The sequence below is a fragment of the Arabidopsis thaliana genome, chromosome 2, assembly GCF_000001735.4.
Source record: "Arabidopsis thaliana chromosome 2, partial sequence".
In the NCBI taxonomy this organism is placed as follows: Eukaryota; Viridiplantae; Streptophyta; class Magnoliopsida; order Brassicales; family Brassicaceae; genus Arabidopsis; species Arabidopsis thaliana.
Genome location: NC_003071.7, coordinates 3160158 through 3186540, shown reverse-complemented (window position 1 = coordinate 3186540; position 26383 = coordinate 3160158). Strand labels below are relative to the sequence as shown.

The following is a 26383-nucleotide window of genomic DNA, read 5'->3' as shown; positions in this document are numbered from 1 at the left end:
TACTCATATGTTTTGAGCATTTGTATAATTACAATTAACACCTTTGATTAGTTTATCTAAATAATATTTTTTTTTTAATTTAAAAACAATCATTATCCACGTCATTATCCTAATCCACGTCATTACCCGAAAATTTCGTTAAACCTTTTAGTTTTCCTTTTTCCCTCTACACGGTTAATCCGCGTGCAAAAAAAAAAAAAAAAAAAAAAAGAACTATTCTCTGGCTCTCTCTTCTCTTGTTCCGTCGACTTGATTCCTTAATTGGAACCCTAATTTTGTCAATGTTTTCTATTTATCTCATCTCTTTCGGCCAAAATCCTTCGATAGTGTCGAATTTTAAGTCGAGTAAAGTCACATCCCTATCAAGTCGCATTTGAACTTGTTCCGGTAAGTGTCTAAACTAACTTTAATTAGATTTTTTCGACATCTAAGTTCAACAGCAAGTGATTCCCGTGACTGAAACCGTTTTACGAAAACTGTGATATTGAGGGTTTTTATCGACAATTATTACGGTTGATTTTCGCCGTCACTGATTTACATACGATGGCTGATTTGTTAGATCTATTCGATTTGATGGCCGAGTTACTGTTTGTTTCACGACTGATTTATGTTTATCAATGCATCTGTGTCTGAATTTGTTATATGGTGTGTTTGAGTTATGGTTTACCAATGCGTATGTGGCAAAGTTTGTTTTATGTTACGATTGAGTTATGGTTTAACCTTACATCTGTGGCTGAGTTTCTGTGATATTGTGGCTGAGTTTATTTTATGTTTGGCTGAGTTATGGCTTAACCTTTCATCTGTGATTGAGTTTCTGTGATGTTGTTGCTGAGTTTTTTTTTTATGTTTTGGTTGAGTTATATTTTTAATGCATCTGTGGTTGAGTTTGTTTTATGTTGTGACTGAATTAATGTATGCTTATGGCTGATTTATGGTTTATCAGATGTCTGAAGACCAAGCAAGGGATTACCCTCCAAGACTTTATCCAGAAGGGGAATCTAATCTAGAGAATAAAGCCATTAATCACAACATCGAGATGGGAGATGTCCCTCTGATTAGAGAATCAATTAGAGAAGATGCATGGAATCAAATGAAAAAGACACCTCTTAAAGTAATTGCTAAGCTAGTTGATAGTCATTTTGTTTGGTCTGATAATACTGTACATTCACTACTCTGTAGACAGTTAAGAATACTGAAGAAGGAGATTTGGTGTCTCGTGGCTGGTTAACCTATCAGGTTTGACTTGAATTAATTTGGTCATATCACGGGGTTAAACACAGATCCACTGCCTATAGAGTAGTTTGAACCTGAAGTGGACTACAAAACGTTCTTCAGGGAATTGAATGTGCATTGTGGTGAAGGTCCTAAGTTAGATACTTAGGCGAGGCTTAGTAGTGTGGAGAGCATGGCCTCCTGAAAAGCGTAGATGGTTGGGGTTATTGACTCGTCTAGCCAATGGACTTTTTGGCTTGCATCATAACTCTAGGATACTATTTGAGAGTGCCAAAAGAATTTTTGATGACGAAGCCATGAAGACTTATTTATGGAGTCGGTTAGCATTTGAAGCCCTTGTTGATTCTATAAAGTTGAAGAGGCCTATTGGCAAGTCGTACACCATCAGTGGTGTTGCTTTCGTGTTACAGGCTCGGGCGTATAAGTCAATCAACACCATTGGAGAGCGATATGGGAACGTAATCAAAGAGGATGAGATTCTATTACTTAGATGGGGTGTCAACCGTACCCGTGCAACAATGGAATCGACCATTGCTGAAGATATTACAGCGCATGGTGGTGAGGTAAGGTTTTGGCTCTGTTATGATAGTTACTTACTGAGTTATGTTTTGTGATGGCTGAGTTATGTTTTGTGATGGATGTGTTATTGTTTATTGATGGTTGAGTTATACTTTAGTAATGACTTGGTTGTGGTTTAGTGATGGTGGAATCATAGTTGAGCAATGTCTGCGTTATACTTATTGATGACTGACTGTAAACATACTGATGGGTTTTATAATCTCTTATGTTATATATGCGTGTGCGTAAAATGGTTATGACGGATGATGTAAGCGAGCTATTTCATATGTGGCTAGATGAAGTAGAAGACCCATCACTTGATCACTTGATTGAAGACATACATGGGGAATGTTAAAGGCTATAGGGATGTGAAGAGGAATGAGAAGAAGAAGAAAAACGTAAAAGATAAAGCAGCCGCTAAGTCTGAATCTCCCGCAAAGAAGTAGAAAATCTATCACAATGAGGGTGTTTAATCTGGTGGAGGATATGCACAAAAGAAGACGAGGAAGAAGAAGAAGAAGATGAAGAAAGTAGCTGGTGAATCTGATGAGGACGAGGAGGATGTTCGGAAAGTTGTGTCGGTCGTAGATGTGGTGTTTAAATTAATATCTCACTTAAACTCAAGGTTTGACACCGTTGATACAAGCATCAAAGAAATGTCCTCCCATATTGAGAAGGTGATTGGAGATCAAGTAGAAGCGAGGATTGATGCAAAGTTTGAAAGCAGGTTTGGATCTATTGAGAATGAGTTCAAACAAATGAAAAAGCATCTATAGGCCATGGGGGTAGGCCAAACTGACCAAACTGACTCATAATTATTCTCTACATTAAAAGTTAAAGGTCTGGTCCAAACTGATAAGCAGCGAGAACAGCTGCTACGACAAAATCAACAAACACCAAAAGGTCCTAGGAAACCTCTAAATAACTACTCTGTTACTAGTCCTTCTCTGATAAGCTAATTACCGTTGAGTTATCAATACGCTATTAACTTACGACTGAGTTATAATCATGTTATTTGGCTGAGTCATAAGTAAAGAGCGTAATGATAACTCAGCGGTTAGCATACCGAAGCAAGACTAGTAACATAGTTGTTATTTGGAGGTTTCCTTGGACCTTTTGGTGGTTGTTGATTTTGTCGTAGCAGCTGTTCTCGCTCCTTATCAGTTTGGACAGATCTTTAATTTTTAACGTAGAGAATAATTATGATCAGTTTGGTCAGTGTGGCCTACCCCCATGGCCTTCAGATGCTTTTTCATTTGTTTGAACTCATTCTCAATAGATCCAAACCTGCTTTCAAACTTTGCATCAATCCTCGCTTCTACTTGATCTCCAATCACCTTCTCAATATGAGAGGACATTTCTTTGATGCTTGTATCAACGATGTCAAACCTTGAGTTTAAGGGAGATATTAATTTAAACACCACATCTACGACCGACACATCTTCCCGAACATCCTCCTCGTCCTCATCAGATTCACCAGCTACTTTCTTCTTCTTCTTCTTCTTTTGTGCATCTCCTCCACCAGATTGAACACCCTCATTGTGATAGACTTTCTGCTTTTTTTGCGGGAGATTCAGGTCTTAGCCGTAGCTTTATCCTTTACGTTTTTCTTCTTCTTCTCATTCCTCTTCACATCCCAATAGCCTTTAACAAACTTATCCCCATGTATGTTTTCAATCAAGTGATCAAGTGCTGGGTCTTCTACTTCATCTGGCCACGTATGAAATAGCTCGCTTACAGCATCCTTCATAACCATTTTACGCACACGCATGTAGAACATAAGAGATTATAAAACCCGTTAGTATGTTTAAAGTCAGTCATCAATAAGTATAACGCAGACATCGCTCAACTATGATTCAACCATCAATAAACCACAACCAAGTCATTACTAAACTATAACTCAGCCATCAATAAACAATAGCACAACCATCACAAAACCTAACTCAGCAGTCACAAAACATAACTCAGCCATCACAAAACATAACTCAGTAAGTAACTATCATAACAGAGCCAAAACTTTACCTCACTACCATGCGCTGTGATATCTTCAGCAATGGTCGATTCCATTATTGCACGGGTACGGTTGACACCCCATCTAAGCAACAGAATCTCATCCTCTTTGATTACGTTCCCATATCGCTCTCCAATGGTGTTGATTGAATCATACGCCCAAGCCTGTAACACGAAAGCAATACCACTGATGGTGTACGACTTGCCAATAGGCCTCTTCAACTTTATAGAATCAACAAAGGCTTCAAATGCTGACCGACCGCCTGGATAAGTCTTCATGGCTTCGTCATCAAAAACGCTTTTGGCACTCTCAAATGGTATCCTAGATTTAAAATGCAAGCCATAAAATCCATTGGCTAGAAGAGTCAATAACCCTAACCATCTACGCTTTTCAGGAGGCCATGCTCTTCACACTACTAAGTCACGCCTAAGTTCATCTAACTTAGGACCTTCACCACAAGGCACATTGAATTCCCATACGAATGTTTTGTAATCCACTTCAAGTTCAAACTATTTTGTAGGCAGTGGATATGTGTTTAACCCTTGATTTGACCAAATTCATTCAAGTTAAACTTGATAGGTTGACAAGCCACGAGACACCAAATCTCCTTATTTAGTATTTTTAACTATTTATTGAGTAGTGAATGTACAATCTTAGCAGACCAAACAAAATGGCTATCAACTAGCTTAGCAATTACTTCAAGAGGTGTCTCTTTCATTTGATTTCATGCATCTTGTCCAATTGATTCTCTAATCAGAGGGAAATCTCCCATCTCGATGTTGTGATTAATGGCTTTATTCTCTAAATTAGATTCCCCTTCTGGGTAAAGTCTTGGAGGGTAATCCCTTCCTTGGTCTTCAAACATCTGATAAAACATAAACCAGCCGTAAGCATACATTAACTCAGCCAAAACATAAAACAAACTCATCCACATATGCATTGAAAATATAACTCAGCCAAAACATAAAAAAAAAAAAAAAACTCAGCAACAACATCACAGAAACTCAGTCACAGATGAAAGGTTAAACCATAACTCACCCAAAACATAAAATAAACTCAGCCACAACATCACTGAAACTCAGCCACAGATGTAAGGTTAAACCATAACTTAGTCATAACATAAAACAAACTCAGCCACATATGCATTGATTAACCATACCTCAACCACACTGTATAACAAACTCAGACACAGATGCATTGATAAATCATAAGTCAGTCGTGAAACAAACAGTAACTCAACCATCAAATAGAATAGATCTAACAAATAAACCACCGTATGTAAATCAGTGACGGTGAAAATCAGCAGTAATAACCGTCGATAAAATCCCTCAATATCACAGTTTTGAAAAAACGGTTTTAGTCACGGGAATCACAAGCTGTTGAACTTAGATGTCAGAAAATTCCAAAAAAATTTATTTTAAACACTTACCGGAATAAGTTGAGTTCAAATGCGACTTGATAGGGATGTGACTTTACTTGACTTGAAATTCGATACCACCGAAGGATTTTCAGCCAGAAGAGACGAGATAAATAGAGAACGATAACGAAATTAGGATTCCGAACAAATAATCAAGTCGACGAAACGAGAGAAAAGAGCGACATAGAACAGTTTATTTTTTTGGCGGGGATGAACAGTGTAGAGGGAAAAAGGGAAACCAAAAGGTTTAAGAGAATTTTTGGGTAATGACGTGGATTCGAGTAATGACGTGGATTAAGGTAAATGATGTAGATAATGATTTTTTTATTTAATTAATTCTTAAGTAAAAATGAATTAAATAATATTATTTAATAAAAACTAATCAAGGGTGTTAATTGTAATTACATAAATGCTCAAAACATATGAGTAACTTTTAAAAGATGTATGATATTCTAGTAATAAACATACTTTTCTATGACATCTAAGTAATTAATTCTAATTTGGGGTGAAAAAATAAAAAAAATACAATATAACAACTTACAACAATAATCTAAAACATATGTAGTACATAAAGTTTTATCTAGATTTGCAAAGATCAAACTTTTTAAAACTTGACAAAAAATAGTAGGAGCAATGTTTGTATATTGAAGTTCTAAATTAAATGAAAAAGACAAAAAGAAGTAACCATACAATAAAAGATCTTAGGTATCAAAAAATGATAAAAAAAAGATCTTAGGTATCCCATGAACATTTGGCTATATTTGTTTATCATTGGTTGAGTACTCACTTTTGGTCATTTTTATTGGGAAACTAATATACTTTTAAAGATTAATATTATTTTTAGCAACTTGACACAATAGAAATTTTTTTATCTGCCCAACAAAAAAAAAATAAAAAAAACAAAGACAATAGACGATTTATAAACAACATTTCTCAACTTAAAAACATGAAGACGAAGTAGAAAATGAAGGAAAAGAATTTAGAACATACCTTTTTCTTATCTAAAAGTAAGAAGGTGCCTTAGATCTTCTTCATCAAGTCATTTCTAAAGAAAATCCACCTTTCACATGTTCACTTCTCTATATGCCCCAAAATTTTGACTCACCTTTTTGTTTTAAAACCTACAAAAGTTACATAAAGGAAAAAAACAAACTTAAGATATTTTAGTTATATATATATATATATATATATATATGTGAGAGGTAGAATATGATGTTTGATGAAGATTTTACCTTACTATTTATAGAAAAATATGCCATAGATTTTAATTGTTTTTTTTTGTTTTAATTTGGTCAAACATCATGAAAGTTACATTTTAAACAATTAATATGCAATAAATTGTGATTATTATTGCAAATAATGTAAAAACTATATTACTACTTTGCAATATTTGTAATTATCATGATTATTTTTTTTTTAATAATTTTATTTGTGTTTTATTTTTATTTGTTGTAAATGTAAAAAATTATGTTTCCACTCAGGACAGTTAATACATTATTGTGTATTAATTAATATGTTGAGTTATTCTTCTTTTGTAAAATATTGGGAGTTACATTTTAAAGAATATATATATATGCAATAAATTGTGATTATGATTATTATTATAGAGAAATAAAATATCATATTGTCAACAAACAAATATTATAATCTGTTCATATATTTTTTATATCTTGAAGTTTTTTTAATTAAAACCATGGGATAAAAAGTACTATAACCAGAGCATTACAGCTCAAAAAGAAAAAACTGAGCAAGATGCTCATACACTTATAAAAAACAGAGCTTCATATAGCAAGAACCACACCAAAAAACTCAATTTCGTTTGTCTTCTTCAATATGTGAGTGTAACCACATCGGACTTCCTCGAGCCAAATAGGATCTGCTCCTACCTTCTCTCGTTACGCTCGTGGATATATCTCGTGCTATTTTATTGGCTTTTAGAGATGAAACTCTAAACACTAGCTTACCAAACTTCGGAAGAAGCCGATGAATTCTATCAAGATAAGATAAATACCTTGGCCAATTTATGGGATCACTAATGGCTTCCATAGCAGCACCACAGTCGGACCATATCTCAATGTTATCTAAGTGTAAGTCACATAAACTGTGTAAGACCCATAAAACCCCTCTCAACTCCGCCGCAATACGATTTGACGCTGGTAGAAACATTTCTCGCGGATGAAAAACAGCATCCCCATGATGATTCCTCTCAATCCAAGCTCCACCACATATGTGAACATCATTGAGCCAAGAAACATGGATATTACATTTAAGCGTATCTAGTGGTGGCTTAGTCCATCTAACTGCACATCGAGGATTCAACGAAAGACGATTTACAGACTGGGTTGGCATCATCCTTAACCTGTTCCACAACTCAGATTCTTCAAAAGCATGAGCTATAAGTGCATTTAAATCACCTTGTGTTCCCGCCAATACCGTTGTGTTGCGATGTTTCCAAATTCCCCAAAGTAACCATGGAATGGCCATTCTCAGAGAAGGAGATAAACCATCGTCACCCATTAAGTTCAAGACAAAGTCTACGTTCTCCGTAACAGACTGTGAGAAACCATGAGTAGGCAAAGGAATGTTAACCCTCTCCCAAACTTCTCGAGCCGTCCAACAATGAAACAGGACATGACTAATCGATTCCCTATCATTTTGGCACAGAGAGCAGCGAAGATCAATGTTCATACCATGAGCTCTTAAGCACTCTGATACAACCAATGCACTAGAGACAGCCCGCCATAAGAACATTTGAATTTTTGGAATGGTTTTAATATCCCAAATCTTCACTTTAATTGCTCGAACTTCTTGTTCTTGTATGGAAAGTTGTATCGAGACTTGCTTCTGCTGAGAAATCAACCAATTGCCACTCTTTACTGTATAATATCCATTCTGGTTATAGGCCCATATGTAAGTGTCCGGTAAACCAGGATTTGGCGGAAAAGACATAATTCTGACAATATCCGCAGGAAAAAACAGCTCTGATAAGAGATTATGATTCCAAGAGCCTTGGGGGTTAATAAGGTTTGAAACCATGAGTTCTAAATCAATGAGAGATTGCTTGTTGTAAGGTCGACGCGGATATCTATCGAATAGCCACTTGTCAATCCAGACATTTGTAGATTGTCCATTACCAATATTCTTGAGGAGGCCTTTTCGAGTAAATCTCTCCCATGAATGATACTGCGCCACACATACGATGGTTGAGAACCAACAGCCGCATCCAGAAATTCATCACGTCTATAATATCTTGCTTTGTAAACTCGAGCAAATAGAGAGTGAGGCTTGGTAAGAAGTCTCCAAGCCTGCTTTGCTAATAAAGCTTGATTAAAATCCCCAACATCTCTAAAGCCTAAGCCACCTTCTTTTCTTGTTTTACACATCTTTTCCCAAGATACCCAATGCATCTTCTTATGTTCTTCACATGAATTCCACCAGACACTTGTCATTGCACTAGTAATTTGTTGACATTGATACTTTGTCAATTTAAAACATGACATGGCATATACTGGTAATGCCATTGCCACAGATTTAAGAAGCACTTCCTTGCCTCCCATCGACAATGTCTTCGCATACCAACCAGTCAATCTAGTCTTTAGCTTTTTAGTGATGTATGCCAACAAATCACATTTAGATCCACTGAAACACTCTGGTAGTCCTAAATACATACCATCTCCTCCTTCTTTAGTGATCCCCAAATACAGCCCCAAAAGATGCTTCATAATCGGCTCCAACTTTTTACCAAAAATAATTGATGACTTTTGAAGATTTATCTCTTCGCCAGATGCATCTCCATAAGTTTTAAGCATCTTAAAATTTCAGCGCCTTCTTTAAAGTTGGCTCTACATAGAAATAGACTATCACCCGCGAACAACAAATGTTGAATTGACGGGCAACTCCTTGTGAGTCTAAGACCAGATAGACGTCCTTCCGTTTCAGCCTTATTCATGGTATGAACCAAAGCTTCAGCACATAAGATGAAAAGAAATGGTGATAGCGGGTCACCTTGTCTGATACCTCGTTCCGGTTGTATGAACCCATATGAATTTCCATTAAGTAAGACCGAATAAGTAACACTTCTCACACAAGTCATTACCCATGTTATCCATTTGCTATCAAACCCAAGGCGGGAAAACAACTCTTCCAAAAAACTCCACTCAACCTATCTTACGCCTTAGACATGTCAGTTTTGAGCGCCATAAAATTTTCATTACACTCCCGATTAGTTCTCAGCGCATGAACCTTTTCATGAGCTAGAAGAACATTATCTGATATCAATCGTCCTGAAACAAACGCACCTTGAGCGTCAGAGACAATGTCTGGAAGAAATACCTTTAGTCTTGAACACAATATCTTGGAGATAATTTTGTAAGATACTGAGCAGAGACTAATCGGTCGCAGATCCGTCATTCTATCTGGATTTGGCTTCTTAGGCAATAAGCATATTTGAGTAAAGTTCCATTCAACAGGAAAGGATCGTGAAACAAATAACTTCTTAACTTCCTCACAAACCTGCTGTCCAACTACATTCCAATAGGATTAAAAAAATAATCCCGTCATCCCATCTGCTCCAGGTGCACTGCTACTCCTAATAGAGAACACTGCTTGTTTAATTTCTTCGTTAGTGACCTCTTTAGTCAAAGCAATATTCATGGTAGGTGTAACCCGAGGTGCCATACCATCAAGTAAATCCGCAGCATTGCAAGGTTGTGATGAGGTAAAGAGCCGTTGAAAATAATTTACTACAATATCACCTTTAGATCCATCTGCAAATTGCTCCACGCTATTGTCATCGATTAATGAAAAAACTTTATTTTGCGCTCTTCTTCCTTGAACACTTCCATGGAAGTACTTAGTATTCTTGTCACCATCATGCAGCCAATTTTCCTGAGTTTTTTGCTTCTAATAACCTTCTTCCTCTCTATAAGCTACAACCAACTCTCCTCTCCATTTATGTAAGAGAAAGTAATTAGGAAATTGTTTGCTGCCTTCTGTTTCTAAAAACTCTCTCAGCTTCTTGATCTCTGTCTTAGAATTTGATTGTGAGGCTCTTTTCCATCTGGATAATGATCTTCGGCACGCTGCGAGTCTGTCAAATAAGCTTGTGTGCTCATCCATACCGTCACTATTCCATCCTTGTCTAACAATATCCACGGTTTCAGGTTTAGAGGTCCACCTTTTGTCAAACATAAATCGACCAATAAATGATTGGTTTTCATTGACAAACCGAGTTATCAACGGCCTATGGTCTGAACCAATTCTCTCCAAGTATTCAGACTGCACACGCGGGAAAATATGAAACCATTCAGCATTCCCAAGAGCTTTATCCAATCGGATTTGGATCCACATGTCATTGCGTTTACCCGCCCACGAGAATTTATTACCAGAAAAAGGTATGTCACGGAGACGACAATCTTGTACCATGTTGCGAAATGGAATAAAGGAAGATTCTTCACGACCAGGCCCACCAAACTTTTCAGAGTTATCCCATATCTCATTCAGGTCGCCTACAACAAACCATGGATCATTCCTTGCTAAACCAATAGTTGTTAAATTGTCCCATACATCTTGTCTTAAATGCCAAGCTGGATCTCCATAAACAAATGAAGCAAAAAACCATAAGGACCCAAGCTTAACTTTTGTATCAATGATTCTCTTGTCCGAGCGGAGCACTTCAACTTCATATGATGCTTTCCAAAACAATGCCCTTCAGGATCCACGATATGAACATTATCGTAGCCTAACCATTGCTTAACTTTCAGTATGTAATCACTGGAGTTCTTCGTCTCCATGAGGAACAGAATATCCGGAAAATGAGTACGTCTCATTTCCTTTAAACTTATGTTAGAGAAAAATTATTTGATTTTTGGCTTGAAAGTTATAAAACTAATAATTTATTCTTTAATTCCTGGGAAATTATTTTGCTGAGAAATTCTATTGTTATGGTAACTATATGAATATACTGATAAATGATACATTATTAGAAAAATAATTAATTATAAAAGGGCATTGCAAAAATGTTAAGAGATTTTTTTTATTATAAAACTATATTTAGACAAAGTGAATATAAAAATAGTGTATTAAATTTGAGAGGAATGACACATGTGCAATGAATAGAGCGCCATTTGTTAGCTTCTTAGAGCATCTCCAAGAGATACTCTATCCCCTCAAATATAAAGTTTTAGGTTCTCCAAGAGATACTCCATTACTTCATAATTTAGAGTATTGAATAGTGACACTCTATATTTGGAGTATCACTATTCAATACTCTAAATTTGAAGTTTCACCTTTTTTATTTGCATTTAAGTCCCTAAAATTCAATATTTCATATACAAATTACTATGTTTATCATTTTAGTCCTTAAATTTTTATATATTCAAAGTATTTCGACAATTTTTGGCTTGTAATCTACAGATTATAAATAAAATGATTCATCTATGTCTTCGTAATGCATTGATTGATCATATATGAGAGCATTACGGAAAAAAATTTGTTGAGTAATTTGTAATTTATAAGTTAATTTATGTATTTTTAATTTTTATTTATATGTATTTTATTTATAAATTTATTGTTTTGTTAATTAAGATTATGTGTAATATTTTAATGTATGTTTTAGAGTTATTTATAAAAGTTATATGGTTTTAAAATTATTATGAACAATATAAGGACTATAATGCAAAACACACATTTTAGAAACTTTATATTTGAAGTATACCGTGGGAGAAGAAACTACTCATACTTTATATTTGAAGTTTACATACTCTATATATAAAGTATCTCTTGGAGATGCTCTTAGAATATCACTTCGAGGAGATCTTACTTTATTATATAGATAAAGATACATACTTCTTGTTGCATCATCTTTTCTTAACTATTTATAGATGACCAATAAAATTTGTAAAACTTTTTCATTCGGTAAGTTCGGATTATTTGATATTATTATCAAAAGATTTAAATACATACTTCTTGTTGGATCATAACGAATGCCGGTTTTCTATTTGTAGAAATAAACCTAAATCTATTTTCTCCCTATTTTAAATTGAAAAAAACAACAACATAAATTATGGAAAGCAAAAGAAAAGGCATAAAAACAGTTCAAAACACACACATATGCATTGTCAAAACACCTCAGTTTAAGGTCTGCCACAAACTACAAAACCGCATGCAAGCCACTTGTGTAAAGTGTATATATACCACTTCTTTGTCTTCACACCACATCACAAAACTAAAGAAATAATCACAGTTATTTTTACCTTTTACTCTTCTTGTTCTTTAAGACAATTCAAAAGAGAATAAGGAGAGTTTTAATTTTCTGTCTAAAGAAGCCGAGCTTCGTGAAAATTGTTGTTTCTCATCATTGTGATTCATCATGGCTGCTGATATCTCATGGGATGAAATAAAGAAGGAGAATGTTGATCTTGTAAGTAATTTGTTGTTGCTAAAACACACATTTTACCTTATAATAGTTTTAACATGAATTGTTGATAAAACGTACGAAACCATGAATGTATGTATTACAGGAGAAAATTCCGGTGGACGAAGTGTTCCAACAGCTGAAATGTTCCCGGGAAGGTTTGTCTTCAGAGGAAGGAAGAAACAGACTACAAATATTTGGGGCAAACAAACTAGAAGAGAAGGTAGAGAACAAATTTCTAAAGTTCTTAGGGTTTATGTGGAACCCTCTTTCATGGGTGATGGAAGCTGCCGCAATCATGGCCATTGTGTTGGCAAATGGCGGTGGGAGGCCACCGGATTGGCAAGACTTTGTTGGAATCACATGTTTGCTCATCATTAACTCGACAATCAGTTTCATCGAGGAGAACAATGCCGGTAATGCAGCTGCAGCTCTCATGGCCAATCTTGCACCAAAAACAAAGGTATTAAGGGATGGGAGATGGGGAGAGCAAGAAGCTGCGATTCTAGTTCCAGGTGACTTAATCAGCATCAAGTTAGGTGACATTGTTCCCGCGGATGCTCGTCTCCTAGAAGGTGATCCTCTGAAGATCGACCAATCTGCTCTTACCGGTGAATCTCTCCCAGCTACTAAACACCAGGGAGACGAGGTTTTTTCTGGCTCCACTTGTAAACAAGGTGAGATCGAGGCTGTTGTCATTGCAACCGGAGTGCATACCTTCTTTGGCAAGGCAGCTCATCTTGTTGATAGTACTAACAATGTTGGCCATTTCCAAAAGGTATATATGACTGACCTCTGAATTATATTTCCTTGCGATGCAAGCAATCTTATGATATAACTCTAATATGGTCTTGATAAATGTTGCAGGTCTTAACCGCCATTGGTAACTTCTGTATCTGTTCAATCGGAATAGGAATGTTGATTGAGATAATTATAATGTATCCGATCCAACATCGAAAGTATAGAGATGGAATCGACAATCTTCTTGTCCTTCTCATTGGAGGAATCCCAATCGCTATGCCCACTGTGTTGTCTGTCACAATGGCTATTGGATCACATAGGTTGTCTCAACAAGGTGCCATCACAAAACGAATGACCGCCATCGAAGAAATGGCTGGTATGGATGTTCTTTGCAGCGATAAAACTGGAACTCTAACTCTCAACAAACTTACAGTTGACAAGAACTTGATTGAGGTTTCAAGACAAATCTCTTCATCATCATAATTTGTTTTTAAATTGGTTACGTTAGAAGCTTCATGTCTTGTGGATTTCTTTGTTCTTTAGGTATTCTCCAAAGACGTAGACAAGGACTATGTGATACTACTTTCAGCTAGGGCTTCAAGAGTAGAGAACCAAGATGCGATTGATACTTCCATTGTTAACATGTTGGGTGACCCAAAAGAGGCAAGAGCTGGAATAACTGAAGTGCATTTCTTGCCATTCAATCCAGTAGAAAAGCGAACCGCGATCACTTACATCGATACCAATGGAGAGTGGCATAGATGTAGCAAAGGTGCTCCTGAGCAGATAATTGAACTCTGTGATCTCAAAGGAGAAACAAAGAGAAGAGCACATGAGATAATTGACAAGTTTGCTGAGCGTGGTCTACGTTCACTCGGGGTTGCACGTCAGAGAGTTCCTGAGAAGGACAAAGAAAGCGCCGGAACACCGTGGGAGTTTGTTGGTCTTTTGCCACTCTTTGACCCTCCAAGACATGACAGTGCAGAGACCATTAGAAGAGCTCTTGATCTTGGTGTGAATGTTAAAATGATCACTGGAGATCAATTGGCTATTGGTAAAGAGACAGGTCGTAGGCTTGGAATGGGAACAAACATGTATCCTTCCTCTTCTTTACTTGAAAACAAAGATGACACCACCGGAGGAGTTCCTGTCGATGAGCTCATTGAGAAGGCCGATGGATTCGCTGGAGTCTTTCCTGGTAGAGTAACCATCCTCTATTTCACTTTTCGTCCCTTTTTTGTCTCTAACCTAATTCTATGATCTTGCGTAGAGCACAAGTATGAGATTGTAAGGAAACTCCAAGAAAGGAAACATATTGTTGGTATGACCGGAGATGGTGTCAACGATGCCCCAGCGCTGAAAAAGGCAGATATTGGTATAGCAGTCGATGATGCAACTGATGCAGCAAGAAGTGCCTCAGATATAGTCTTGACAGAGCCAGGTCTTAGTGTCATTGTCAGCGCTGTGCTCACCAGTCGAGCTATCTTTCAAAGAATGAAGAACTACACAATCTACGCAGTCTCCATCACAATCCGTATAGTCCTCGGCTTCATGCTTGTGGCTCTTATTTGGGAATTTGACTTTTCTCCCTTCATGGTCCTCATTATTGCAATCCTAAACGACGGAACCATCATGACCATTTCCAAAGATAGAGTCAAGCCTTCCCCAATTCCTGATTCATGGAAGCTTAAAGAGATTTTCGCTACTGGAGTTGTTCTTGGAACCTACATGGCTCTCGTCACTGTTGTCTTCTTCTGGCTAGCCCATGACACAACCTTCTTCTCGGTAATCTATACAATATATACTAGTATATATAAGTATTTAATTTTATTATTATGATCTATATATCATCTTTGTGTTGTGTTGGTGTGTGTAGGATAAATTTGGAGTAAGGTCGTTACAAGGCAAAGACGAGGAATTAATAGCAGTATTGTATTTGCAAGTCAGTATAATTAGTCAGGCTCTCATCTTTGTCACTCGATCAAGGAGCTGGTCCTTTGTCGAACGCCCGGGACTTCTTCTTCTTATTGCTTTCTTTGTTGCCCAATTGGTACGTCATTTGTATACACACAGAGAAATTTCAGATATATATATGTCTCTACTAAAGTTTTTTTCTTTCCCATGCACAATAACGTACAGATTGCAACCTTAATAGCTACTTATGCGCATTGGGAATTTGCGAGAATCAAAGGTTGTGGATGGGGATGGTGTGGAGTCATCTGGATCTACAGTATCGTCACATACATTCCTCTTGATATCCTCAAGTTTATCACTCGCTATACCCTTAGTGGCAAAGCTTGGAACAACATGATTGAAAATAGGGTATGTGTGAATTAAAATCTTGATTCTAAAACCCCACAAAATATATATATTGACATTATTTGTTTTCCCTTCTTGTGATCTAAGACTGCATTCACGACCAAGAAAGACTACGGTAGGGGAGAAAGGGAGGCTCAATGGGCTCTAGCTCAACGTACGCTCCATGGACTTAAACCGCCGGAGTCAATGTTCGAAGACACGGCAACCTACACCGAGCTCTCTGAGATCGCTGAACAGGCTAAGAAACGTGCAGAAGTTGCTAGGTATGTAAAATTGATCACTCTGAAAGATTTATAGGTAAACATTTTTCTACAAGATTGATAAGAGTTGTGTTGTGTTGTGTTGTGGTGCATGCAGGCTAAGAGAAGTGCACACTCTCAAAGGCCACGTTGAGTCGGTAGTGAAGCTCAAGGGTCTTGACATTGATAATCTTAACCAACACTACACCGTCTAAGCCAAACTACTATGACATTTCAATTATTCGAATGGGACACATGACAACGTTCTAAGCAATAAAAGTTGGAGAAAATGGAATCATAAAGATAAAAAGAAGAAAAAGAAAGTTCCGGTTTGGATTCTCCTTCGGTTTTGATTTCGTTTTTCTTGGTAAAAACATGATATAATCAGCGGAATGCTGCAAAAAAAAAGCAAAAAAGAATAAGAAGAAGATGGTAGGATGAATGAATGAGATGGAATAAAGGACAAGAAGAGACATGTCGTCATGTGATACACTCGTATTCATTACTTACTATTAGTAATCCCATATTTTTTGGTTATAAGCTTTTTCTCTATGTTCTTTCTTTTTTATGAGAAATTGAATTTGATAAATGATAGGAATAAAAAAAAATTCAAGAAAAATATATGATTTTATTCGGCGAATTTCTATATGCATGGTGTACTCCACTTTTAATGCATAATCCTTATACAAACTATATGCAGTTTAATTGGTATTAGATTATGATCCATGTTGTAAACGTAACATGTGTTACTGGTTTTTTATTAGATTCAAAATTGTTAATTTATATTTCAAAATAAATAATGTTATAGTTAGTAGAAAAATATTAATTTATATCATATGTATTACTTAGATTATTTTTTGTGGTCTAGTACTCAGTTTTATTATATTATATATTATTTTGTATTTAGATATACTGATTTAGGAGACTGATAATTTTAAGATTATATTTAAAACATAATTAATTATATTATATAAAGCTTGATTATCGAAGGTAGTACCTCATATATAGATTAGATTTTGAAATGTGTAGAAACTAAATTATATAAACGTGCTGATTTAATTTAATATTTCTTTGATTTATTTCAATTTTCTTTCCAATTAGAAATATGAAATAAATTAAATTATATTTTTTAGTATTATTTATTTGAGTTTTCATTTTCAGTTAGAAGTGTATGCGATTAATATATGTTTTTGTTTTTCTTTTTGTAAATTGTTTCAACTTAATTTTGTATTTTTTGTTGGTAACGGTAAGATCTTATTATATAAAAGGTATCGAATGTTTGAAGCGGTTAAAGCAAACAAATCAGTTTGCGGTTTGGCCGTTTTTTGTTTGACATTCATAAATTATAATCTGTAGTAGTACGGACTGAAAAAAGTATAACAAATCTGCGGCGGACTAACTACGGACCGCTTTTACGTTGAGACAAATTTATTCTGCGATAGTTTGTTGTCCGTTTTAAAAATAGAGTCGTTTTCTCAACTTTTACCATAACATTCATTCAAAACCAAATTTTGTAACTCTTTTGATTGTGACACATGTCAAGTCTACCGACTAGATTTTGACATGTATAAAAGAAGAAATTACAGATATATGATAATTTAATTTAATATTTATATTATTTCTTTCACTTTTCTTTCCAATTGAAAATATAAAATAATAAAAATATTTACAACGGTTACAAATTTACCATCTACTATACCAAAAAAAATATGTTTTTATACCATTTATGAATTATAAGATAGGTAAATGACCATAAATGGTATAAGCAGTCTGATCTTCTAGCCTGATCTCTTTTTATACCATGTATCTGCTTCAAACAGATCCGCACTTCATGGACAACCACATACCCTATCACACCCACTCTTCAGCAACAAGATTCAGCTCCATTTCCATCTGCTTCATAAGTTGAGATGTCTTAACTCTTTTTTGAACTTAAACTTTATGTCACTATGTTTCTATTTCTGTTTAATTTGGTATGAACAAATACTTAATGCTGTTGTCTTCACTTTCGTTTGGGTGCAAAAATATTTTCTGTATAATTTTGTTTTGTTTTTGATTTGTGTTTCAATTTAGTTAACCATAGTCTAATCGGAAAATAACTATTAATATAAATATGCCAAATTTTGAATGTAATCATCACATAGTCATATAAAATGGTTGTCAAATTGTAGCTTATTAGTCACCAAATTTATCGTCAGTATATTGACTACTACAACTTAGGCTTCAATAATAGTCATAAAAGAGTCGTTAAAAAGCCAACAACAAATTTACGACTACGATCAGAGAACAATATGTTCAACTGAGCTAATCATAAATTAGTCGTAACATAGTCATTAAATATTACAACAAACCTACGACTAATCTACGACTAAAATTTCCTCATGCGACATGGTCGTTAATTAGTCGCCATTTAGCGACTAAAATAACGACTATAAGTTTTAGCTACGATTTATGACTACCTATTTTAATCGTCAAATAGTAGTAATGACCAGTTTAACGACTTCTTTACTACTATAATTGTAGTCATTATACAACGGTTTTCTTGTAGCGCGACTACAAAAAAACCTGCATTTTAGGACTATATTTTGTGACCATTGTTTTAGTCACAAATATTTGTGACTATTTTGTGATTTTTTTGCGACTGATTAACGACTACACAAAATATAGTTGGAAAACCGTCTCAAAATCATGACAAAAAATATTGTTGGTAAACCGTCTCATATATGTGACTGTTATAAGACTATAAGTTGGCTATATGGTTTTGGTCGTAAAATAGTTGCAAACTAAGACGAATTAGAAACACCGTTTTTAGTCGGAAGCTTTAGCCACAAAGTAGTCTCAAATTTGCAACAAATTTGTAACTTCAAGTATTTAATTTATATCAGGTTTTTACTCATTAAATTGAGAGATCTTATTTAATATTGTAACATGAGTGATTGTAGAATCATATGTAGTATTTTTTTTACTTGTAAACTTCAAAATTCATATACTCTGTCTCATAAAATAGTGTCACCGAACAGTTATTTTGTGACTATTTTGCTAATACGGTCACTTATTTGCAACTACTTTCTTACAACGTTGCAACCCTCGCAATTTTATTAAGATATTTACAAATAGATAATTGTTAATACGTTAAGTTTTATATGAATAATATTGTATAATATGTAGATGCCCATTATGCGGTCCATTAGTATATTCTAGATCTAGAAGGTTACAGATGACTCAATATCTAAACCTAAAACCTAATGTTGTATCATATATATATGATTTATCTTATGAATAAATCAATAACAGAGATAAACAGTTCCCTAAACCCATTTTTTCACAACACGTTATCAGCATAAGTTCTAGCTATTTGAGTAAAACCCTAACAAGGCACGAAACCATAGCCGCCTGAACTAGTAAATATATCTTCGAAATCTATAGTCGACGGCGACTTTGTTCGTTGTTCACGTTCTCCAATCACGCCAAAGACAAGATTAGAAAGGTAACTTTATGCTTTACTGTTTGCTACTATGTTCGATGCTTATTTAAGTATTGTTTCATGAAATCTGTTTGTTATTACTAAATCTTATCAACGAAGCTAGCTAGTATTTGGATTCTTAAAGCTGAATAATATATTATTTGTTTTGGTTTGGTAAGCTATTAGATGCTTCTTGTTAAAGAGATCCGTGTAGTTATTATATGTTTCTCTGATCCTATAAGATTCTAATCTAATATAAGTTAATTCACCCTTCGTGTACCTAATCGTGAATCCATCGTAATTCGTAAGTTGTTACCAAACCATGTTTTGTCATTAATTAACACATGTCTCTATTACTGATTTGTTGATTTACCAGATAACACTCATGCTTGTCACTTGTTAGTACTCGTTGGATTAAATTGATTTGGAAAATTCATGCAGAATTTACTTCCAACTGATTTGATATGGTATTTAATATCCTAGTGCTTTATAATTAATCAATACAATTATAATCATGTCGATTTGGTATTTGATGCTTATTATTATTTTATGATGATTAACTAAACACTTTCTTTTTCTCCTTTGAAACGAAAGTTTTTACTAATATAAAGGATTGAACAAAGAGAAATCTAAATCACGAATCTTTAAACAATGATGCATCCATTTCCCGGCAAAGTCTTTTATCTTAGATCAATCCAACTTATCAAGATAAGTACTACGTACCCTCAATATTATGATCGGCTACACAACATCTTCATGCAAAAATTACGATCGTAATACTTAATTATTGAAATCGTTATTGCTTTGTCATATGTTAAATTTGTAATGTTTCATACTGTGGAGATGATAGCTTGTAGCACAAGAAACTAACCAAGGTTGATGTAAGTCGAACCATGGTTGAGTTACTTTTGGGACCACTTTCTTGAGGCAACGGCTATGAAGGAGACAGCCTGGAAATAGTCATGTTTTGCGCTTAAGGACATTTTGTCTTGTGTGTCGAAAAGAGAAACAGGATCAGAGTGGCTGCAGCAATCGTTTTCAAGTTGTTAGAGTTGGCGTTTAGCAAACGCAGGCGGCTACTTGTTTGTTGCTGAAGTGAAGCCCTAATTGTTACTTGGAGTATAAAATAGGTGCTTGTGTGATAAGAGAGAGAGTGTGAGAGAAATAAAAGAAGTGAGGTGTTCTTGAGAGAAAAGCATTACATTGTGTAAACTTGTATTGAGTTGTTCTCTGCGGATTACAAGGGTAGTGCAGAGTGACCTAAGTACTAGTGAAGGGTATTAGGTTGTCACTTGTATACTCTTGTTGTAAAGAAACACCATCTGATTTCTAGTGGATTCCCGAGGCAAGTCTCGGCCCAGACGTAGCTACCCTTACGGGAGTGAACTGGGTTAACAAATCCTGTGTTCTTCGTTTTTGTTTTCTCTTCTGTTGCTAGTCTTGTTCTTCTGAAACACACACACACTCAGTTCTCTGTTCCATCATTCTGTTCTCTGTTTTAGTGCCTCTGTTCTGTCTTTGTTGAGTGTCTCTCTAGAGGAAGTCGACACCTTTTAGAGTAAGAGATCTTAACAGATTGGTATCAGAGCTGTAGGTTATTGCTTGTGGTTCTGTAAAGTCTCACAATCATTGAACCATGTCTACGGCTAGGATAGAGGTTGAGAAGTTTGATGGTCGTGGTGATTACACGATGTGGAAAGAGAAGCTGTTGGCTCATATGGATATATTGGGTCTAAATACTGCTCTCAAGGAGTCGGAGAGCACCGGTGAGAAGAAATCAGTTCTGGATGAATCTGATGAAGACTATGAGGAAAAGCTTGAAAAGTTCGAAGCTTTAGAAGAGAAGAAGAAGAAGGCTAGGAGCGCCATTGTTCTTAGCGTCACAGATAGGGTTCTAAGGAAGATAAAGAAAGAATCGACAGCTGCTGCTATGTTGTTAGCCTTGGACAAGCTATACATGTCGAAAGCTCTTCCAAACAGGATCTATCCGAAGCAGAAGCTATACAGCTTCAAGATGTCTGAAAATCTGTCGGTTGAAGGTAACATTGATGAGTTTCTTCAAATTATTACAGATTTAGAGAACATGAATGTTATTATCTCGGATGAGGATCAAGCTATCTTACTGCTAACTGCACTTCCAAAGGCATTTGATCAGCTGAAAGATACTTTGAAATATAGCTCTGGTAAGTCTATATTGACTCTAGATGAGGTTGCTGCAGCTATTTACTCAAAAGAATTGGAGTTAGGCTCAGTGAAGAAAAGTATCAAGGTTCAGGCTGAGGGTCTTTATGTTAAAGACAAGAATGAGAATAAAGGGAAGGGTGAACAAAAGGGAAAGGGTAAAGGAAAGAAGGGCAAGTCCAAGAAGAAACCAGGGTGTTGGACTTGTGGTGAAGAAGGCCACTTCAGATCTTCTTGTCCTAACCAGAACAAACCTCAGTTCAAGCAGAGTCAAGTAGTGAAGGGAGAGTCCTCAGGAGGTAAAGGAAATCTGGCTGAAGCAGCTGGATATTACGTGTCTGAAGCTTTGTCATCAACTGAGGTCCATTTAGAAGATGAATGGATATTAGACACGGGTTGCAGCTATCACATGACCTATAAAAGGGAATGGTTTCATGAGTTCAATGAGGATGCAGGCGGGTCAGTTAGAATGGGAAACAAGACAGTGTCTCGGGTCAGAGGTGTTGGAACCATCAGAGTCAAGAACAGTGATGGTTTAACTATCGTTCTCACTAATGTGAGATACATTCCTGACATGGACAGGAATCTGCTGTCATTGGGAACTTTTGAGAAAGCTGGTTACAAGTTTGAATCAGAAGATGGGATATTGAGAATTAAAGCTGGAAATCAAGTGTTATTGACTGGAAGAAGGTATGACACGCTTTATTTGCTTAATTGGAAACCTGTGGCAAGTGAATCACTTGCAGTAGTTAAGAGAGCAGATGATACAGTCTTGTGGCATCAGAGGCTATGTCACATGAGTCAAAAGAACATGGAAATTCTAGTTAGAAAGGGGTTTCTAGATAAGAAAAAGGTATCAAGCTTAGATGTATGTGAAGACTGCATCTATGGTAAAGCCAAGAGGAAGAGTTTCAGTCTGGCACACCATGATACTAAAGAGAAGCTTGAGTACATCCACTCTGACTTGTGGGGAGCTCCATTTGTTCCGCTCTCACTAGGGAAGTGTCAATACTTCATGTCCATTATTGACGACTTTACCAGAAAAGTATGGGTTTATTTTATGAAAACTAAGGATGAAGCATTCGAAAAGTTTGTTGAATGGGTCAATCTGGTGGAGAATCAGACTGATAGGAGAGTGAAGACTCTCAGAACAGACAATGGTCTCGAATTCTGTAACAAGTTGTTTGATGGCTTCTGTGAATCAATAGGGATTCATAGGCATAGAACTTGTGCGTATACACCCCAACAGAACGGTGTTGCAGAGCGCATGAACAGGACGATCATGGAGAAAGTAAGGAGTATGCTGAGTGATTCAGGTCTACCTAAGAGGTTTTGGGCGGAGGCAACTCACACAACAGTGTTACTTATCAACAAGACTCCCTCTTCAGCTCTAAATTTTGAGATTCCTGACAAGAAGTGGTCTGGAAATCCTCCAGTTTACAGCTATCTGAGAAGATATGGCTGTGTTGCGTTTGTTCACACAGATGATGGGAAACTGGAACCTAGAGCTAAGAAAGGAGTGCTTATTGGTTATCCTGTTGGAGTAAAAGGGTACAAGGTGTGGATACTTGATGAGAGAAAGTGTGTGGTTAGTAGAAACATCATCTTTCAAGAGAATGCTGTGTATAAAGATCTGATGCAGAGACAAGAAAACGTTTCTACAGAAGAAGATGATCAAACAGGATCTTATCTGGAGTTTGATCTTGAAGCAGAAAGAGATGTTATCTCAGGTGGAGACCAAGAGATGGTTAACACTATACCTGCACCAGAAAGTCCGGTTGTCTCTACCCCTACAACTCAAGACACTAATGATGATGAAGATTCTGATGTAAATCAGTCTCCTTTGAGTTATCATTTAGTAAGGGATAGAGACAAAAGAGAGATAAGAGCCCCAAGACGTTTCGATGATGAAGATTACTATGCTGAAGCATTGTACACAACTGAAGACGGTGAAGCAGTTGAACCTGAGAATTACCGAAAGGCAAAGTTAGATGCAAACTTTGACAAGTGGAAACTAGCTATGGACGAAGAGATCGATTCTCAAGAGAAGAACAACACATGGACGATTGTTACTAGACCTGAGAATCAGAGGATCATTGGTTGCAGATGGATTTTTAAGTACAAACTTGGGATTCTTGGAGTAGAAGAACCAAGGTTCAAAGCAAGACTTGTTGCGAAGGGTTATGCACAAAAGGAGGGCATTGACTACCATGAGATCTTTGCTCCTGTGGTAAAGCATGTATCTATAAGGGTGTTGCTTTCGATAGTAGCTCAAGAAGACTTAGAGCTGGAGCAGTTAGACGTGAAAACTGCCTTCCTTCATGGGGAGCTTAAAGAGAAGATCTACATGTCACCTCCAGAGGGATATGAGTCAATGTTCAAAGCCAATGAGGTATGTCTTCTTAATAAAGCTCTATATGGACTGAAGCAGGCACCTAAACAGTGGAATGAGAAGTTTGACAACTTCATGAAGGAAATCTGTTTTGTGAAAAGTGCTTATGACAGTTGCGCTTATACAAAGGTGTTGCCTGATGGTTCAGTGATGTATCTTCTCATTTACGTGGATGATATACTGGTAGCATCTAAGAACAAAGAAGCTATTACAGCCTTGAAGGCTAATTTGGGTATGCGTTTTGAGATGAAGGATCTAGGAGCTGCTAAGAAGATTTTGGGTATGGAAATCATCAGAGACAGGACATTGGGTGTTTTATGGCTGTCTCAAGAGGGTTACTTGAATAAGATTCTTGAAACCTACAATATGGCTGAAGCAAAGCCTGCAATGACTCCACTGGGAGCTCATTTCAAGTTCCAAGCTGCAACAGAACAGAAGCTGATCAGAGATGAAGACTTTATGAAGTCTGTCCCCTACTCAAGTGCAGTGGGGAGCATTATGTATGCCATGCTTGGCACACGTCCTGATCTAGCTTATCCAGTGGGTATCATTAGCCGTTTTATGAGTCAACCTATCAAGGAGCATTGGCTTGGAGTAAAATGGGTGCTAAGATACATTAAAGGTACTCTTAAAACAAGACTGTGTTACAAGAAAAGCTCAAGTTTCAGTATTGTGGGCTACTGTGATGCAGACTATGCTGCAGACCTTGACAAGAGAAGATCAATCACTGGTTTAGTGTTTACACTTGGTGGAAACACAATAAGCTGGAAGTCAGGCTTGCAACGAGTTGTTGCTCAGTCAACAACTGAATCAGAGTACATGTCACTCACGGAGGCTGTTAAAGAAGCAATTTGGTTGAAGGGCTTACTTAAAGACTTCGGTTATGAACAGAAGAGTGTTGAGATCTTCTGTGACTCACAGAGTGCTATTGCACTCTCGAAGAACAATGTGCATCACGAGAGAACGAAGCACATTGATGTTAAGTACCATTTCATCAGAGAAATCATTTCAGATGGTACTGTGGAGGTGTTGAAGATATCTACTGAGAAGAATCCGGCAGATATATTCACCAAGGTATTGGCTGTGAGCAAGTTTCAGGCTGCTTTGAACTTGCTCCGAGTCAAGTCTGAGTAATGGACTCAGGATCCGAGACTGGAATCCAGAAACTAGAATCAGGTACTCTCTCTCTCTTTTCTAAACTCTAGATGTTGTGAATGTTTACTGCTTATGCTATCAGGTGGAGATTTGTGGAGATGATAGCTTGTAGCACAAGAACATTCAAATGTTTGACTCAACCTGAAGAGTGAAACTAACCAAGGTTGATTAAGTCGAACCATGGTTGAGTTACTTTTGGGACCAGTTTCTTGAGGCAACGGCTATGAAGGAGACAGCCTGGAAATAGCCATGTTTTGCGCTTAAGGACATTTTGTCTTGTGTGTCCAAAAGAGAAACAGGATCAGAGTGGCTGCAACAATCGTTTTCAAAGTTGTTAGAGTTGGCGTTTAGCAAACGCAGGCGGCTACTTGTTTGTTGCTGAAGTGAAGCCCTAATTGTTACTTGGAGTATAAAATAGGTGCTTGTGTGATAAGAGAGAGAGTGTGAGAGAAATAAAAGAAGTGAGGTGTTCTTGAGAGAAAAGCATTACATTGTGTAAACTTGTATTGAGTTGTTCTCTATGGATTACAAGGGTAGTGTAGAGTGACCTAAGTACTAGTGAAGGGTATTAGGTTGTCACTTGTAAACTCTTGTTGTAAAGAAACACCATCTGATTTCTAGTGGATTCCCGAGGCAAGTCTCGGCCCAGACGTAGCTACCCTTACGGGAGTGAACTGGATTAACAAATCCTGTGTTCTTCGTTTTTGTTTTCTCTTCTGTTGCTAGTCTTGTTCTTCTGAAACACACACACACTCAGTTCTCTGTTCCATCATTCTGTTCTCTGTTTTAGTGCCTCTGTTCTGTCTTTGTTGAGTGTCTCTCTAGAGGAAGTCGACACCTTTTAGAGTAAGAGATCTTAACACATACCAAAGAATCTATCTTGGAATATTAACATTGCGTTATAAATCCATACTTAGAAGATCCAATCACGTCTTATATATTGATTCATAATTATTACTATATGTATGATACATGTTTCACTTCTCTTTTATATGTGAGACATAAAACAACGGATCAATTCATCTTTTATAATTGTGCATCTCATTTTATAGGATTTATAATGATTGATCCATGTTTATGCAATTGTGGATCTAGTAAGAAAAATATATTATCTGATTGCTTTTCTTACTTAATTGTTTGGTCTAGTAAATCGTTAGTTTGGTACACCAAGATTCATATTTTATTACGAAGATCCATTAAAACGTTGATTAATATCTTTTAATGTTTTATGCTTCAAATTACCGATTTTGAAAGTTAAAT

General features: G+C 36.3%; 1 protein-coding gene and 4 pseudogenes across 5 annotated transcripts; 3 read left to right on the top strand and 2 right to left on the bottom strand.

The window, feature by feature from the left end:
- Positions 1 to 943: 943 nt before the first annotated feature.
- On the top strand, positions 944 to 2730 carry AT2G07590 (annotated as a pseudogene; the record flags this gene model as incomplete). The annotated part of the gene is made up of 1 exon: positions 944 to 2730.
- Positions 2731 to 2868: 138 nt separating this feature from the next.
- AT2G07580 lies at positions 2869 to 4667 on the bottom strand (annotated as a pseudogene; the record flags this gene model as incomplete). The annotated part of the gene is made up of 1 exon: positions 2869 to 4667.
- Positions 4668 to 7023: 2356 nt separating this feature from the next.
- Positions 7024 to 11047, bottom strand: AT2G07570 (annotated as a pseudogene; the record flags this gene model as incomplete). Its single annotated transcript has 1 exon — positions 7024 to 11047.
- A 1391-nt stretch (positions 11048 to 12438) lies between these two features.
- HA6 (H[+]-ATPase 6) lies at positions 12439 to 16633 on the top strand. The gene is made up of 9 exons (NM_126721.3): positions 12439 to 12639; positions 12740 to 13411; positions 13501 to 13827; positions 13918 to 14572; positions 14645 to 15159; positions 15251 to 15424; positions 15514 to 15696; positions 15781 to 15956; positions 16051 to 16633. Exons 1-9 carry the CDS (start codon positions 12589 to 12591, stop codon positions 16145 to 16147), a joined length of 2850 nt encoding a protein of 949 aa, NP_178762.1. The 5' UTR covers positions 12439 to 12588; the 3' UTR covers positions 16148 to 16633.
- Positions 16634 to 21031: 4398 nt separating this feature from the next.
- Positions 21032 to 25102, top strand: AT2G07550 (annotated as a pseudogene; the record flags this gene model as incomplete). The annotated part of the gene is made up of 1 exon: positions 21032 to 25102.
- Positions 25103 to 26383: the final 1281 nt, after the last annotated feature.